The following is a 19,410-nucleotide window of genomic DNA, read 5'->3' as shown; positions in this document are numbered from 1 at the left end:
TTACAGATATACTATAATTATTAATGATAGGGAAAATGGAATAACAATAGAAACAATGACAAACTCCTTGCAATGCCAACTGGAAGTGGGCTCATCCTTAACAACGTCTTGGTCTCCCATGGATCCCACCCCCACCCCATCGGAAGACAGGCCTACCTCTCTGATCTTTACAGCCTAATTTAAGCAGCGTCAACCTGGAACAAGGATGTTTAAAATGAATACAAGCATTTATTTAGCAGGAAGAAGGACTCACAATAAGGAGCAAAAATCATCTTACTGAACATTCAGGAAAGTGTTAACTATTTATAAACCAGGAAGCAGATGCGAACACACCAGACTATCCAACCCAATCACCCATTTCTCTACTTACTTGAAATGAATTTCAAAAGACCTAGGAAGTGACAGAGGGCTAATACATATTCTTTAATGTACAAGATTATAATTAACCTAACGTCTGTTTCAAATTTACTATTATCTATTAAAGAATAAATAATTTTACAGCCCTCTAATATAGTTCTTAAGCTTTAAATCACTGACCATAACTAATAAGCAGCTTAATAGCAAGAATACCCTAAATAGAACCACAGACCGCAATTTCACTGAGCATAAATCATCATCATTTTTAATGCAAAGGCAACAGCAAATCTCTGTAATTACTGGGTGCATTTTGAATCACTTTTATTATTACTGCACTGGCCCCATTAAAAATCCAAAACACTGAACTGCATGGAATATAAAACTGGAATTATGATACCCTACAAACTCTAATTGAAATCCATAAATTTTCTACTGGTATTCAGAATTATTTTGTTGCCAAAGAATTTCAGCTATTCAGAATTACCTTTGAAAGCCTTTGCTTTATCTGGAGCAATAAGTAAGAGAATTTTATACTGCAAATTTGGGGAGTCAGTTCTGAAGCAAAACTATGTAGATGGTTTCTTATTCATTCAGGATTTTACATTTCTCAAGCAAGCCATAACATATAAGAAGAAAAAAACAGAAAAATAAAATAGAATATACCCTCCACAAAACATATTAATTAGTGCATCCCTTCCTGAATCACTGCCACACCTACCTTCAGCTAATGAAACTCTCACCCAGTGGGACATTGGGGATTATGACAGACCCTGCAACATCAGCATTAATCTCCTTACTAAACACGACAAAGGCATGTCATTAAATTCATGAAGGGGTAATAATGGCAACATTATTTGTGTGCATATGAGAGAAATGAACACTGAATGGACCATAAGCCATCGTGAGGGGTGAAAATACTATGCACGTAACTTTCCATGCAAGGTTAAGAGCTAATGATATAATAACTGTCTCTTCCATATATTCCATACACACTGGAGATCATGTGAATGTATGTATGTAGATAGCGTTTTTTACTATTTACATCACCTGGCCAAGCACATAGTGCAATCATCCTATTAAAATCAAATCTTCTATATATTGACTCTTACTAATTTGCCTGATGTCCACAATAGAGGTTACAGCCCTGCAAAGCCAACAATTTTCTTATAACAAGGTTGGGCCACCACAGGGAGTCTTTGTGCAAATTATATGCCTTATAATTTCCTATTCACAGTATGCTGGGATCTTAAGGGCCTTAATCTCCTTTAAGTATCTGAATTTTAAATATATCTTTTCCATTACGTTTAAAAAGAGAAGATTTCGCTCCTTTGAACATCCTATCCCACTCTGCATGTGTGCTGCTATTTTACACTCTGCAGGGCTGCCTCTGCTGCTCCTCCTCACTCATATCTACACCTGACTTAAGTTCCGTCCTTGTTATAGATGCTCAGATCACCCCACCCTAAAGAATTCATTCTCCTTAAAGATTTTTTTTTTATTTTTCAAGTTATTTCCACACCCAACATGGGCTTGAACTCACAACCCATGAACAGGAGTCACATGCTCTACCGACTGAGCCAGTCAGATGCCTGCCATTCTCCTTATTCTAAACTCTTTGTTCATTTAACAATCCTTTTCCCCCATCTTTGCTGCTGGAAGCTCTCTTTTAACTTATGCATTTAGTAGTTTACAAATTTGTTTTTCCTTATCAATTATAAGGTTCATCAAGAGAGACCATATCTTTATGTCAAAGTATTAAAAAAAAATGTCCATAATCCTAACTCTTTAACACTCGCATAATTTCAGAACTAAGTGTCCTTTCTCAAGTTATTTAGATCTAACTATTGTTTATTCTGGTCATTATACCCAATTTGGCTCCAAAGAAATCAAACACATAAATGCCAACACAGAGATTCAGATAGTAACTTTTTTAAAAATTAAAGTTTTCTCGCTTTCATATAAATTCAATTAATGTGTTTAAATCAGATTTTGCTCCATTAGAACTTTCTCCAGTGCAGTCTTGCATGAGCTCTCATTTGAAACTGTAAAAAACGTTTCTAGATGTTAAAATGTATGCATGTGTTTGAGCAAAGCCATGCAAGTAAGCAAGGGCAAACTATACCTTTCAATGGGTAAAAAGAATTTTGCAGCCAGAAGGAATGTGACTTCAAATCTTGCTTTTGTCATTCTAAGACCCTAGGACACAGTTCAAAAACAAAGAAGGGAGGGGCCTCTAGGTGGCTCAGTGCTTGAGTGTCTCCCTTTGGCTCAGGGCATGATCCCAGGGTTCTGGGATGGAGAACTCCAGTATGGGCCTCCCTGCAGGGAGCCTGCTTCTTCCTCGGCCTATGTCTCTGCCTCTCTCTCTCTGTCTGTCATGAATAAATACATAAATAAAATCTAAAAACAAAAACAAAACCAACACTGAGACAGGAGAGCAGGGTTAGAAGACAGTGACCAATGATTCTCACACCTGCTGGGGGGGTCATCGGCAGGGGGCAGTTCCTGTTGCTTATCCTCACCAGCCTCTCGGCAAGCTCCTTCTAACTCTGTTTCCAAGTCTGAGACTCCTTGTGAAATTCTGCCTCAAAAAACAGGTCTATGGAAACAAACAAAAAAAACCCACAACTGAGAACTCTAGTGTTTTCACCTCTGACATGCATGTCTGCAAATGCTCTCATTTTACATAGCAGAAAACAGTCTGGAAAAGTACAAGGGCTCATCCGACTGCCGTATTCCACCTGTAGTCCTTCTCCTCCCTTCTGGATGTAACAGGCCATCTCCACAGCAGGAGGTGAGCTGCCCCTCGAGTCCCTTGCTGCAATCTGCGCCAAAAACTTGCACTCGGGCCTTGTGATGGTGAATTAATTCTATGTATCAACTTGGCTTGACTATGGCGCCCAAGTTTTTGGTCAAAAACAGTCTAGATGTTACTGTGAAGATATTTTTTTTATACGTGATTAACATTTAAATCAGATTTTAAAAAAATTTTAAATAAATAAATCAGATTTTCAATAAAGCAGATTATCCTGCATAATGTGGGTGGGCCTTATCCAATCAGTTGAAGGCCTAAACAGCAAAGACTGAAGAGGAAAGGAGGGAGGAATTCTATCTCTGGACAGTCAAAACCTCAATATCACCTCTTCCCTTCCCTTCCAGCCTGCTGGTCTTCCCTGCAGATTTTAGACTTGCCAGCCCCATAATTGTGTAAGCCCATTTCTTAAAATCAGCTAATCAATATCTCTCTCTCTCTCTCTCTCTCCACACACTCCCACCCCATCCTATTGGTTCTGTTTCTGTAATACAAGGCTCTTCTTCCTGCTGGATTTATTGTGACTACCTCACAGTCTTTGGCCACCACTGATGTTCGTGAGAATCCTGTTGGTCTATCTTCCCATCTCAGTCTGCAAGCTTGTTTGATCTCTTAAATGCCCTGTTTGATCAAAGGCATGTCTACATTGAAGTTGAAGCCTCAGGGCTTCTTACCTGGACTTTTCCCAGGCCATTTACCTCACTGTGTACTCCGTTCCTTAAACAGGGCTCCCTCGATTTTATAAGCTTCATCTCTATAAGACCCGGCTCCACCACTGGGCTCAGGGGATTGCTGTGGTCTCCTTCACTGGAGTCTGAACTATGAATGTGACACACTTGCTTCCAGCAGAGCTGCTAGATTCCTTCACTGCACAAGGCCTAACTATTCCTGGGGCCAGGCTCTATTGCAGTTACCTACAGCATGGAGAATAAGATAAGGCCACTCCTTCGAATTTCAGCTCAGAAGAACTAAAGTTAACCTTTACTACCCCAAATCCTAGAAGTAACTATAATAATAAGACCTCTTCAGTGGGGGGCATTGCTAAATATTTGAAAATTGGCTCTCTGGATGGGTAGGTGGGAGATGTATGTGCATATACGTGTTCATATATTTATTATAAATTTTACTGATATAAAGGATGCGTAACACACACTTGCCAAAAATGTTAATAAATGTATAATACCCCTTATTGTGAATTCCATATCTCCAACCGATTCCAACAGAGTGTTTTTGTTGATTCGGGCTGAACTCTTTAATTAGAAGCCAACCTATAGGAGAATGAGATTGTGACAAGAATGTTGGTTGATATGCTTGTTCACACTAACGAGCAAGATGAAAATGGACACAAGTGTCCTTTTAGTGTAAGTTCCACTCAGTGTGACACTCATCGATGCCTGCCAAGCACCAGGCGTCTGGCTTTGGGCTGAAGAGATGGAGAAGACATGGGCCTGCCTTCACATCTTAAAGAACTGAGAAGACTTAAAATAGCAATTATCCTGCTAATAATCTAAGATTACAATGACCTACTGCAATTTCAGGTGGAATATTTTAAATGCCTAGCCAAATTCACTTGTACAATTTATATAATCATAACTAGTAGGACTTTAGTGTAGATTTCAACGTGGATTGAACTTTATTCACATAAACAAGATTATTTTTCTAAGACCTTAGAATGAGTGAATCGAGCATTTTAGCACCTAAAGGTCCTCTTTGATCTCTAAAATTGAAAAGGGATGATGGAAGGAAGGAAGGAAGGAAAAGAGAAAGAAGGAAAGAAAGGAAGAAAGAAAAAAAAGAAAGAAGAGAAAAGAGACAAAGAAACTAGTATTTTTAAATCTTTCAAAGTTTAAATGTCAGACATCACTGAAATATATATTCTGGTTTTCTTACATAGACTTCTAAAGCCAGAAAGGATCTACAGTAGGAGAAGAAAAAGGCCTCTGTTTTATAAACAGAGCACTATTTAATATGCTGTAGTCAAGACAGTTTATAATTTTAAAGAAGACTAATTCTACATGAAAGTAGGCCAAGTTCAGAGGTTAACTTGGATTAACTGGGATCTGTGTACCATGACTCTGTAGTCCTCAGAATAACAGATTAAGACATCATACAGCAGAAACTGCAAAGAAGGCTGATTATGCAAAACGCCCAGGGCTCAGGACCCAGAGCCTGCCACTTCTCCCAGAGTTTGGGAGCCACTGGGCTGGCCCACATCTCACTAAGACCTCACCTCCGCCCAAACGCTTTGCACGCCTACTCTCTTCCTTTCAGTTGGTCATTCTCAGCATTTACAGCAAGTCCTTTGTCTGCAAGGTCTGCATCGCACTGGTTGTTCTGCTTATTAAATTAATTATGCAATCCTCAATAATATCCACAAAGATCTTAAAACAAAACAGAAACAAAACCACAAGGCAGTTGTGGATGAGGAGGCAGGGGCTGGGGCTCCATGGCGTGCGTCTAAGACGTCTAAGAGTTGGTGGGCCCCAGAGGGCACCAGGGCTGCTCCACTCTGTACTTCCCTACAGAAAGGAAATGAGAGCTGACATGACCTATCACTTCGAAAGAGCTGTCTGCACCTGCCTCCTGCATACTGTACACTGCCTTTGCTCCCAGGTAAATGCCAACAAGACAACCGTATGTGTGCGCGTGCATGCATGTGCACATGGCCAGGTAAGGACTGTATCACCAAAAAACGTTCCCCGCTCATATGAATGTGATTCCTACCCATGTCACCACTGTGTATAATTAATATTCTAAGGCTAATTATTACTAAAGAGAACTCTAAAATACAAACAACAAATATTTCCTTTCCTGCAGCAAAACTTCTTCATATGCTTGAGAATTCTATCTGTAGTTTTTCTGAGCAGAATCTAAATATCAGAAAAATATCTCCCCCATATATGTAAAAACTAATCCATTTTAAAGAAAAAAAGACAATAAGAAAAAATGCTGAAAAAATCCCAAAGCTCTATCCATATTTTTAAATGTCCTCTCAACCCATTTCTAACTAATAAACCCTTTTAACTAACTATTCATTGAAACAGGCAAGATAAACTGCATTTCAGCTACCATGTGCATTGCATGATTTGGGCAAACGCTGAAAGAATGAGTTTATGACAATATGCAAACAGCCTCATATTGCAAAGTATTGCTAAGTGCTCAATTCAGTTTTATTGGATACTTTAAAATATTCTAAAATGAGCATTAGTACTAGCAAAATGAGTGGTATGGAAAGCATTAATAATAATTTACTCAAGGTAGAGACAGAGAAGGCAGAGAGTATGAAAGGTCCAAGAAAATCATTATTGATTAATTTATTCGGCATTTTCTATGAATGCTATGATCTTTATACAAAACTCTTGTCAGGCTTCCTATAAATTTACACAGTTAAGCAATAATGGCATCCACACATTCTATCTTGACACAAAGAAATGACTTATTTGTATGTACACCTCATAAGTTAGACAGCTAAAGTTCATATCATTAAGAGATTAAATGTTCAATTCTAGAAGATAAATCCACCTAAATTAGATTTGAATTGGTATTCATCCAATTATTGGATTAAGGCCAAGGAAAGTACTCTTGAATATTACTGGGGTATACACAGAATAAAAAGTACACTTTAGGGATACCTGGGTGGCTCAGTTAGTTAAGCGTCTGCCTTCAACTCAGGTCATAATCCCAGGGATCAAGCCCCGCATTGGGCTCCTCACTCAGCAGGGAGCCTGCTTCTCCCTCTCTCTGCCTGTCACTTCCCTGCTTGTGCTCTCTCTCCCTCTGTCAAATAAGTAAATAAATAAAATCTTTTTTAAAAAAGTACCCTTTATTTGATAAGGCTACAAGAATAGTTAAGATATTTTTTAAGCAACCTGGAATATATGATTGACCTGAGAAAAATTATTTCTTCAATTTGCATAAATGTAACTGCCAAAGACTAATACTTTGCTACAGTTCTATAGCTAACATGCCTGTAAACAGATCAACCATTTATTTTTAATAATACCCAACACTGAATATATATAAGTTAACTTACTGAGCACTTACTATGTAGTAAGCACTGTACATTTTCTCATTTAATCCTCCTGTGAGGCAGAAAATATTTTATCTTTGATTTATAGATAAGTAAAGAGTGGCAGAGAAAGGTAAAGCTGCTTGCCTAAAGTCATACAGAGCAAAAGTGATGGTGTCAGGGGCATCTGACCTGAGAGCCTGAGATCCTATCAATCATACCTGTTTAGTTGGTTATTCTCTAGCACATATCATACAAATATGCTATGGATTTGTGCTCATCATTTCCCAAACTCACTTCATACTAGTATAAAATAGACTGCTCCTGGATTGGGTAGAGACTGGGGTCTTCAGAAGGGACCACTTTTCCTAGGCAACAATCTAGTTTCATCAACTTCTGAGCAACCAGCTCCCTTTAAGTCTTAGATTCTAGCTCAGATTCCAACCATCTGCAATCCACATTGACTTAAAACCCAATGTCGTAACTTCCTGCCAGGTGATATAGCACGAAATTAACTCCCTAGGTGAGTGTTATAGACTGAATTGTGTCCCCTCCAAAATTAATAGGTTGAGATCCTAAGACCCCAGCACCTCAGAATGTGACTGTATTGGAGAAAAGGCTTTTAAATAGGTACTTATGGTAAAATAAGGTCATATGGGTGGGTCCTAATACAATATGTCTAGTGTCCTTATAAGAAGAAGAAATTAAGAGATTAGGCCACGGCCGCACAGACTGTGCGTACAGAGAAAGAAAATGTTCATCCATAACCGAGGAGAGAGACCTCAAGAAATCAAATCTGCTCATACCCTGATGTCAGACTTCTAGCCTCCAGAACTGCGAGAAAATAAACTTCTGTTGCTTATGCTACCTAGACTATGGAGTTTTGGAATGGCAGCCCTAGCAAACAAATATGTTAGCAAGTCAATCCACACTCAACCTTTGCAGGATACCCTGTTCTTGGGTACATACTTTTGATCAATAAAAACAGGATAACTGATTACCATTGGAGCCATGTATCAAAGTTTTATAAACCAAAGCCAGAAGATGGTAGGTTGGGTGGGACACAATAAATGGGGTATCTGTGGAAAAAGAGATTAGAAACTCCTGAGGAGAGAATGGGAAAGAATTCTAAGAAAAGTAAAAGTATACAGGAGCTTTGTTTAAAAAAAGTAGGTTTAAGTAACTCTCCAGGTCAAACATTTCTGACAGGTCTGAGTGGAGCAAATTCTAAACTCTAGGACTACAGGAAAGTTTCTCATCCCAACCCTATGCTTCAACCTACCCCATACTTCACCTACACCCCCACTACCACCACCCACGGTGGGCCACTTGCCAATCCATATCATGTACTTTCTTTACTCTGGGACTTGCTTTGCTGTCTCCTGCCATCATTCATTCAACAAATACTTCCAGCAAGGGCTGAATACAGGGAAGTTTATAAAAATAGACAAGATACTTGTAGAACTCAGTGCAGTTCCCTTAGCATCCAGTTGAGTCTACCATGTGGCTCTGCCTAGTGAAATCCTACTGATCCTCCCGTTCCACCTGTTCTCCAAAGTTTCTCCAAACCCCCAATCAAAATGAAGTCTTCTCGTTGGTGCTTCCATAGAATTGTTTATACCTCACTTTAGCATTCACATATTAAAATGTTATGTATCCTGACCTAATTACATATTTTATTATGTATGGATTTGTAAATGCATTTCTATCTGCGCACACATGTGGCTAGATGCAGATACTGAACCTGTATAAAGATCTCCCTCCAGATGATAAATTCCATTAGGACACAATTATACTTTAGCTTTCAATTCCCTACATAGCACCTATCCTTTGGGGTCAATAAGAATTTGCTGAACGTCATTAGTAATATTAATCAAGAATAATCAGTAATATGCTAAGGTGTAGAACTAAACAAAAATATGCAACTCATCAAATCTAAGCCTAAACTTTTTTTTTTTTTTTTAAGATTTTATTTATTTGAGAAAGAGAGAGAGAGAGAGAAAACCCAAGCCATGCAGAGCAGCAGAGGGAGAGTGAGAAGCAGATTCCCTACTGAGTAGGGAGCCGGACTCAGGGCTCTGTCCCAGGACAGAGGGATCATGACCTGAGCTGAAAACAGATGCTTAACCAATTGAGCCACCCAGATACCCCTAAGTCTAAACATTTCTAAGTTTACAATGTTTTCTCTGCAAAACACTGTCCCCCATTCCCTCTGCAATTGTGTTTTTCAGCAGAATTGCAACAAGCCTATATCATCACGCTTGAACTCTGCCCTAGGAATTCATTTCTAGCAGGCCATTTGAAAAGTGTGGTAGGTAGGCGACACAATGAAACGTCAAGCAGCAGCCAGGTTCAGTCTCAGTGGTATATCCAAGGATAATGGCCAGAAGGTTGGACCTGTATCTGCTTGTTGGGAACTTTTTTTAAATTTTTATTTATTTATTCATGAGAGACACACAGAGAGAGGCAGAGACATAGGCAGAGAGAGAAGCAGGCTCCATGCAGGGAGCCCGATGGGGGGACTCGATCCTGGGACTCCAGGATCACGGCCTGGGCCGGTGGCAGGCGTTTAACCGTTAAGCCACCCAGGTGTCCCTGCTTGTTGGGAACTTAAGGTTGGTTTAGAGATTGATGTCCTATCGCCATCATAAAACCATCTAGCTTTCCAGAAGGCATGCTGGCTTTCTTCATGGTATTTCTTTCTACCTGTAGATAAGCATATCAACAGACGGATCCTGCCAAGAAGCAGAATTTGTGGAGCACCTTCAGGGACACTGACAGTAACCAGTGCTTCTCTCTAACACAGGCTGGCAGATGTTTCTGTCTTCATCGGACTGTGACACAGGCATTGACTGATTTTGCCTCCACAGGAACCAACCACCATGGTTCACACCTCAATTAAAATCTTAACAGCTCTCCTTAGGAGGTTGATGGCTGTGGTTTAAGTTTGACCTTTCCTCTGTGCCTAACAACAATGCCAAGTCATAAATGGGAAAAAGCATCATATCCTTTGGAACCTCTAGCTACCTGTACTTTATAGAGCAATTGATTAAGAGATCAAATGCTATTTATACAGATTCAGGGGGCTTCTTTAGGTCGATTTTTTTCCTTCAGTTTTAGTGTTCCATGGACTTTAAAAAAACTGTATCCCCACTCCCAAATAGACCAAACTGATAGCCAACTTGCCTCCAACACACATAGGGTGCAGCCATATCATCGCCTCCTCCATAAAATCCTTCTCCTCTCCAGATTAGATGTCTATTCCACAGATTCCCATAAGAGGCTCCCACACCTACTCACGCTACTTATCACAGGCAACGCATTGTAATCCCCTACTGAGTGGTCTGTTTCCACAACAAAATTCCTGAGGGCAAAGGCTGAGTCTTATTCTTCAAGGGAATTCCAGCACTCAACATACTGTCTGACATTAGAGAGTGCTCAAAAACAAACAAAAAACTTTGGATGAATGCAAATATGATTTTAGGCGATGATACAAGCAAACATCAATGTTGAAGTAAACTAGTAACATTCATCTAAGTTCTCAGTCTAGGTCACAAACAGGAGCCAAAATAACGTCAACATCATCACACAGAAGATCATTTGAATACTTAAGCAAATTCTGGGAGTTTTTCTAAGCCCTTTATGCATACTATTTAATTAATGCTTCACCAAAAAATCAACCAAGATCTATAGGATTAGTATCTCATTTTACAGATAAGGAAAATAAAGCACTAATAAGTGAAACAACTTACTCGAGGCCACTCAGAGAGCACAGCATTATTAGAGATTGCAAAAGGTTTTAAAATTCCATTTGAAATCATTTTCTGAACACCTACTGTATGTTCGTCTAGAATTTCATGTTTTAGATGGGTTTGACGACATAATTTGCACAGTGATTTGCCATTTTTTATCTCTATGGCTCAATGAGTTTTGACAAATGTATATACTCAGGTATCCATAACCAAATCAAGATATGTAACATTCCCATCTTAAAAATTTTCCACCTGCCCTTCTGCCATCAGTACCCTCTCTCTAGCCTAGTCCTATAACTGGACTCATACCCTATGCGTTCTTTTGTGTCTAGCTTCTTTCATTTTGTGTAATGCTTTGGAGGTTTATCTACATTAGGTAAGAATCAGTGATTTGTTCCTTTTTTTCTCTGTAGTATTTCATAATATGGATATATGCAATCTATTTTTTCCATTCACAAGTAGATGGAGGTTTGAATCATTTCCAGTTTGTGGCTGTTTTAAGGAAAACTGCTATGTATATACACATCAAGTCTTTGTTTTGTTTTTAAAGTTTTATTTATTTATTCATGAAAGACAGAGAGAGAGAGAGAGAGAGAGAGAGAGAGAGAGAGAGGTAGAGACACAGGCAGAAGCAGCAGGCTCCCCAAAGGGAGCCCTGACGTGGGACTTGATCCTGGGTCTCCAGGATCACACCCTGGGCCGAAGGCAGGCACTAAACCACTGAGCCGCCCAGGGATCCCCCTCACTGTGGTTTTAATTTACATTTCTCTAATGACTAATGACATTGAGTGTCACTTGCACAACTGAAATCCATATATCTTCTTTGATTAAGGTCCAAATGTTAGTCCATTTTCCTCTTGAACTGTTTATCTTATTAGTAAATTGTAAGAGTTCTTTATATATTTTAGTTACCAGTTCTTTATCAGACACATACTTCAGCAAATTCTTTTTCCCAGTGTCTGGCTTAACCTTTTATTTCCTTAACAATATAATTTAAATGTATCCTCTAACAATATAACTTTTAAATAAACTTTATTTTTCAAAACAGTTTTAAATTTAATTGGACACTACAGAAGTTTCTCTTATAATCCCCCACCTAGTTTTCCCTATTATCATCTAACATTAGTAGGGTATACTTCTTTATAATTCATAGCCATTTTTTAAGGTTCTATCTGGCAGTTTCCACATCCCTGCCCTTACTGGGTCTAGTTCTAGCGACTGATTTTTCTCTTGGTTTTTTTTTTTTTTTCCTTTTCCTTTTGCATGTCTTGTAAATTTTTTTTATTAAATGCAAAACACCGTATGTAAATGAATAGCCAAGACTGAGGTAAACCAAGTTGACTTCTGGAATGGGCATATCTCCTCTGCTGTCAGGCTATTTTTGTGAGTGGCTGAGTCAAAATAAAAGTAGTTGCAGTAGCTTTGCATTTTGTGCTTGCTATAGTAACCTTCAGTTCAGCAAAGGCCAGGAATGCCTCTAGCAGTGGATTCCAGTAACCTTGTATTTACTGTGAAGCCTGGTGTGATGGAGGGTTTGTCTCAGTGTTCTTCTTCCACACTTACATTACACAGGAGGCCTCTGTCGCCACCCATGTCCTTCCTGCAGCTTTAGATTGTTATTGCATGCAAGTCTCATAGTCAAGCCAAAGAGGTTTTCTTTATTCTGCTGTAGTCTCTGTTTCTGGTAGACCTCGTGGATCTGAGCTTCAGCAGTAAGGTTTTCTCAGCACTCCTACCTCTTTCAAGCATGAATGACAGCCAATCTCTACCTAGTACTGTTGGGTGGTGTTGGGTTCAAGGCTGCTCCTCACTGTGTATACCAGTTCAGGTCCCAGGCACAAGTGATTTCCCACCCCTCTCCTGGTCCAGGTAGGATTTATCTAGTGTCAATGAAGGGTGCAGGAGCATATTATCCCAACAGCTGCCAAACTTTGTCTGGATCCAGGTGTTTGGGCAGGTTTCTTGCCCACCCCCTGTCTGTGACAGCCTCTGTGTCCAAAGAAGTTCTGGGACACTAGTGGACTCTGTGCCTACCTCCCAAAGGTAGTAGTCATCACATGTCAGCCTGTGCCACTGAGGGGCTCTGACTTCCTCTTCCACTTCTAATCTCTCAGGATCATCTAATGGAGGCCTGTGGTAAAGAGCTGACAAAGGGGTCCAGATCCTCTTTATGTCTAAGGATCCCGAAATTTTGAAATTATTATGCCAACCCATACTTGGCCTTTAAAAATTCACAAAAATTTTTGTTGTTTTCCTTATATTTGCTTTAATGGTTGTTAACCCTCCATCACTTGGGCTCAGCCAAAGACAAAATAATGATATGTCCCTTCTCTCCTTGGAACTTGGAACACCTGGCTGCTTTTAGACCTCAGGTCTCTGATGAAATAATAATTAAAAAAAAAGGGCAGGATATTGTAGGTTATCCATTCTTTTCTCAAGGTTAAAGTGGGAGCAATGTCTTCTTTTGGGGGGGAGCAATGTCTTCTTATGGCTTTCGACACCCTATGTGAACAGAGAATTATAGAGTTCAAAATCATTCAAAACAATGATCTATAGGAATTATTGATTCTACAGAATATTACAGTATAACCAAATACTTTCTCATTATTTTGAAACTCCCCTTTCCTTTCTTTCCAACACAACAAAGCCACTGTTTAGCATGCGACTCTTTGGTTCACACTCAGATGATCTAAAGATAACCTAGACATCCCCACTAAAACACACATGATGTTCATAGATACAACATTGGGCTCAGTCTTATCGGATCTATATACTATGGCGACTAATTCTTCAGAACAGGCTTACTCTTCCCTTTCACAATTAAGGCCTAGAAGGGAACATGTTTCCCAGGTTTATATTTGCTAGTCACTGAATTTCAAATATTTATTCTTAATTTTAATAGCAAAATATGACCATCCATGTAATAAGGGGATACTTATTACAAAAGGTTAAGTAGATTTTTTTTACACAAACAAATCAAGACTTACATGCCAAAGATGTATCTTTAAAACTACTTTTTGTTGGGAGACTATGCTTATTACAACAGTAGAACCACCTATGGGGATCAAGATATTAATGAACCATTTCCCCCTGGAAATGCCTAATTCTAAGAAAACTAGCCTTATCATTTTCTAATCACATTTTTGTTTTATTTTTCATTTGATTAGAATGTGGCACTAAAAATGGGACTACACGCTAGCCAACTCATCTACCAGAATGACTTTCAACTGTTTCCAAATATTACCTCACAAACACCAAATGTACCATCATGGATATTTAAAAAAAGAAAACCTGATGAAGGCTAAGAAAGCAACTCCAATTAACTTCTAGACATATTCTAAGAAAAGAATCATTCAGTTAAATGCCTCATGCACACATTATTCTCTCTTGATTCTAAAAGGAATCATTTCATATCATGCCCATTTCATGATTGGATTGTTTCTTTGCTGTTGAGTTTAATAAGTTTAATAAGTATCTTGGATACTAGCCCTTTATCTGACATGTCATTTGCAAATATCTTCTCCCATTCTGTAGGTTGTCTTTTAGTTTTGTTGACTGTATCTTTTGCTGTGCAGAAGCTTCTTATCTTGATGAAGTCCCAATAGTTCATTTTTGATTTTGTTTCTCTTGCCTCCGTGGATGTATCTTGCAAGAAGTTACTGTGGCCAAGTTCAAAAAGGGTGTTGAACAGAAATCTCACATAGGAAGACACAGACATGGCCAAGAAGCACATGAGAAAATGCTCCACGTCACTTGCCATCAGGGAAATACAAATCAAAACCACAGTGAGATACCACCTCACACCAGTGAGAATGGGGAAAATTAACAAGGCAGGAAACAACAAATGTTGGAGAGGATGTGGAGAAAGGGGAACCCTCTTACACTGTTGGTGGGAATGTGAACTGGTGCAGCCACTCTGGAAAACTGGGTGGAGGTTCCTCAAAGAGTTAAAAATAGACCTGCCCTATGACCCAGCAATTGCACTGCTGGGGATTTACCCCAAAGATACAGATGCAGTGAAATGCTGGCACACCTGCACCCCGATGTTTATAGCAGCAATGTCCATAATAGCCACACTGTGGAAGGAGCCTCGGTGTCCTTCAACAGATGAATGGATAAAGAATCTGTGGTCTATGTATACAATGGAATATTACTCAGCCATTAGAAACGACAAATACCCACCATTTGCTTTGACATGGAGGGACCTGGAGGGTATTATGCTGAGTGAAATAAGTCAACAGAGAAGGACAAACATGTGGTCTCATTCATTTGGGGGATATAAAAAATAGTGAAAGGGAATAAAGGGGAAAGGAGAAAAAATGAGTGGGAAATATCAGAAAGGGAGACAGAACATGAGAGACTCCTAACTCTGGGAAACGAACTAGGGGTGGTGGAAGGGGAGGTGGGTGGGGGGTGGGGGTGACTGGGTGACGGGCACTGAGGGGGACACTTGATGGGATGAGCACTGGGTGTTATGCTATATGTTGGCAAATTGAATACCAATAAAAAAAATAAATTAAAAAAATAAAAATAAATAAAAGGAAGAAAGCCTTAGATCTTAAGAAGTTATCATAAACTAAAATTGCAAGGTCTTAAGTTATCAATAAACTAAAATTGAAAAGCTGAACAAAAGAGAACCAATATTTGTTTGCACTTGGTAACACAGCGGCAATCACACAGAGTTAATGGTTGCTAATCACTTTGTCATCTTGTAATAGAATACAGGACAAGACATCAGATGCTCAAGTTTAACAAGAACTTTTTTTTACCAAACTGGTGTGATTTAATCTACATGTATCTTTCTTTCGAGGTTCCTTCTGTTGATGGTTATTTGTGATGTGTTGAAAGACTGAATGAATTCTTTCTGACTTAAATCAAATATAAAACATGGATTCATTCTAGCATAATGTTTTGGAAATCTAAACTAATTAGCATGCTGTTAAATTAAAATAAACATACAAATCTCAAGACATACCCACTCCTTACCCCACACCTGTTTTTCACCAACTGAAAGGGTATTTTTCCCCCTAAAGCAAGGGTTTATTTTTTTTTTAAAGATATTATTAGACAAGACATGCAGAGAGAGAGAGGCAGAGACATAGGCAGAGGGAGAAGCAGGCTCCCTCAAGGGGCCCAATGTGGGACTTGATCCCAGGACCTGGGATCACAACCTGAGCCAAAGGGCAGGCGCTCAACCACTGAGCCACCCAGGACTCCCCCTCCAAACAAAGCAAGGTTTTAGGCAGAATGGCACAGTAATGATGATCACGGGCTCTGGGAGCAGCACACCAGGTTTCGAAAGAAGATGTGCTAATTGTGTGACTTTGGACAAGTTACGTAAGTGCTTTAGGCCTCATTTACTTCCTCTATAAAACAAGCATGACAAAAACATTACCACAGAGGCTTATAACAAGGGCTTAATGAAATACCATGGTAAAGCACTCAACAAATAAGAAATATCGACCATGATCAGTTATTACTATTCTGCATATTTCAAAGCTGTATGTCCTTACATTCTATCTAAAAGTTACCAACAGCAAGAAGTTTATCCTAACTTGTGGAAGTCTGACTGAAAAAGTAAATCTAGGTAGGATGGAAGATTACATTTTAGCTTTCTAAACTCCACAAGGAGAATGAGGGAGGAGGTTCATAGAAGAAGAGAAGTCTCCTCCAGACGTGAAGGGTAAAATAAAAATATCTGGAACTAATGACCATATGATTGGATTAATAATAAATCTAAGTTTCACAATTAATGAAATGAAAGGACAATGAAAAAGTTTTCCTAATACGGATTGAGTTCACTACCCTAGGAGCTCTTAGGCTCTTTCAGTTTTCCTGCTTCCAAAAGAACATCACTCTCCTTTGCTCACAGATCATTTTTATTATAATTTAGCATGATTATCCAAAACAGCAATAATGAAGGTGACAAAGAATGTCATATTTCCTGTCAGAGAGAGGGGCTGGCATGGCTTTGTAGTCAAAGCATGTTACTGTCCCGATATTTTAATAACCAATCAGAAAAAGATCAGAGGATTCAGTTCACCACCACTTTCAAGGTAAGTATACCAATATAAGGGGTCATATTAACAGAGATAAATACACCGGCCCAAATTGCTGTGCCAAGAAGCGGTAGTAAAAACTCTGATTTAAAATGACACAGCAATAAAACCCAAAGTTAATGCCACCAACCTAACTCCAAGTCTCTACTACCTCTGTAATGAAGTGGATCTCAAAAGAGTGAAATTACTTTGCATACCCTCTGGCACAGCTCTAATCTATAATGGGTGCAATATGCGTATCTTGAATTTTCTCTTATAGAAGCCTAATCAAGCCAGGGATATAGTGGCTTTGTGTGATCCCAGATAGCACCTAATACCCTCTTTCCTTTAGATGCCTTATAAATGACAGTGACTGGAGTACCAACCTTGGATGCAATTAACAGCTTATCAAATTATCAATTTTTTTCTTTCACTTTTAGGTAGAGCTACTTTTCACTTTAACAGGATACTGTACGAAGCAAGTCTTCAGATTGTGTGGCAGTTCTTTATGTAAAATGTTTTCTCTTCATAGGGATTATCTATAGCTCTATTACTTTCTGGCCATGACAATACTGCTACTACTTAATGCAGCAGTACTTTTGTCAATCAAGAATTTCCCAGAGGAGCGTTTCAGAACATAGCAGTGTTCCAGCCTCTGTTGATACATGGTTACTTCAAAGTGGCTACATCATTATGCCTGACTGATGGCTAGCTTGGGAAGCACTGGGTGCATCCATTTCTGCAAACCCAGCTGAATTCAGCGCCTGATAGCGGTTATTTTCTCCAGAAACATAACATTCCCGTACCCCACTATTGACTCTTGCCCTCCAATGACCTTTTTAAAAAGTCCTTCTCTTTGACCTGTCAAGGAATGTTTAAATGTAAATCAAGGGCTTGTTACAATATTTTTCATTGCATCTTCCAATTCTATCTTTGTTACACATTGAGCTGTTGTTTCCATGTAAAGTCAAAGATTCAAATTAAGATGAACTCCACATCAAGTTCTTTCTTGAGGGTTTTCAATTTAATATGTCATCTGGCAAGCAGCCTTCATTTGTTTTTGTTCTACTAAAAGGTCTGGTTAAGGGGGAGGGTGGGAAGGGAGCAGGTGCCTTGTGGGGGTGTTGGGTGGCCAGTGAGTGGACAACAGAGAGAACTCTTCAAAAACAACAAAATCAACAGGGATTTGAATTAAACCCCACCCTCCTCGGAGTCTCCGCCCTGTGGCTCAAACACAAAATATCTGCACAAGCCAGAAAACTAAGTAGATACCCACAACCCTGTGGCTGTGGCCTTTTGAGCTGCAAGGCTGGGTGCTAGACCCACCTCTCACCACTGTGAGGCCTCCTGTGCTTAGGGAGCCAGAGAACCTCGACTTCCACCACAAAGTCCAGGGTAATAATGCATGACAATAACTGTTGGAGAGGTTACCAAACTGAAGGTCAATGCCAAACACTGCTCAGGAAAGAAAAGCTATGCAATGTAAATGAATGTCATCATAGCTGGGAGGAAGAGGACTGGATTCCTCCTCTCAAACTGGTTGCTTCAGAAGACATCGCTTCATTATTTATTTCATCTCTGTGATGCAAGGATGGTTTAAGGTCAGAAAATCTGTTAACGCAACACTGCATCGTGACATTAGGCCCAGTAAGAGAAGTGCTCTCAATTACTTTCAAGTTCTAAAGATATTTACTAGAATCGATAACCATTCCCAATAAAAATTCCCACAAAATTAGAAAAATGAAGATGATTGTTTCACATCAAGAGGAGTAACTTAGATGAGAGCCAGTGGCAGAAAAACAGCAAAATACTTGCAGTGTTTCCACTAAAATTTGGAATAAGAGAAGAAAGACCTTGTAATTCCTGTAAAGTACGTGATACAACTATCAGGTGTGTTTGATTACACAGAACATTAGAGTTTTACCTTATATCATGTGCCACAATACATTTTAGATGCATAAGAGAGCAAAATGTAGAAAGGAAATAAACAAAAAAGAATAACGGAAGACAAGTAAATATGAACTGATTTTGGACTAGAGAAAGGGATTTCTAAGGATGAAGGTAATTACAAAACTAGAGATTAACTCTATTTCTCTATTTTTTTTTAAAAGGGAAAACCTAAAAAGCAAATGATAAATTGAGCCAAATATTCTTGACAGTGATAGCAGGCAAACAGATTACGTCTGTTGTGGAGATTTAAAGAGCTTTTTGGACTTATAAAAAGAACACTTAGCCTCAACAGAGTGGTGAGGATATGAACTAACAATGTAGGACAAGGTTTTCATAGTGAGAACTTCATCATCATAAGGTTAAGAAGTAGGAAATAAATCCATTTTATAAATGAGACAACTCAGGTTTAGAAAGATTAAATAACTTGTCCAAGTAAATGATAAAAAATAATTCAAATTCAATTCCGCCTGAGCTTGTACCTTCTATATTCCT

At 39.0% G+C, this 19,410-nt stretch overlaps 1 protein-coding gene across 3 annotated transcripts in view; it reads right to left on the bottom strand.

Moving 5' to 3' along the window:
- The window catches only part of SAMD5 (sterile alpha motif domain containing 5), a 426,977-nt gene that overhangs the window by 393,165 nt on the left and 14,402 nt on the right, over nucleotides 1–19,410 (bottom strand). Inside the window, exon 2 of one of the 3 annotated variants that reach the window (XM_041745579.1) lies at nucleotides 13,281–13,432. The exons of the other annotated variants lie outside the window; for them this stretch is intronic. Coding sequence (XP_041601513.1) covers nucleotides 13,322–13,432 — 111 coding nt within the window. The 3' untranslated portion in view covers nucleotides 13,281–13,321. Of the gene's footprint in view, nucleotides 1–13,280; nucleotides 13,433–19,410 lie in introns of those variants that run through there. 3 annotated transcript variants of the gene reach the window in all.

This window comes from Vulpes lagopus, chromosome 2 (assembly GCF_018345385.1).
Source record: "Vulpes lagopus strain Blue_001 chromosome 2, ASM1834538v1, whole genome shotgun sequence".
In the NCBI taxonomy this organism is placed as follows: Eukaryota; Metazoa; Chordata; class Mammalia; order Carnivora; family Canidae; genus Vulpes; species Vulpes lagopus.
Note: the sequence above shows the minus strand (reverse complement) of the source record. Positions and strands in the feature narration are given on the sequence as shown.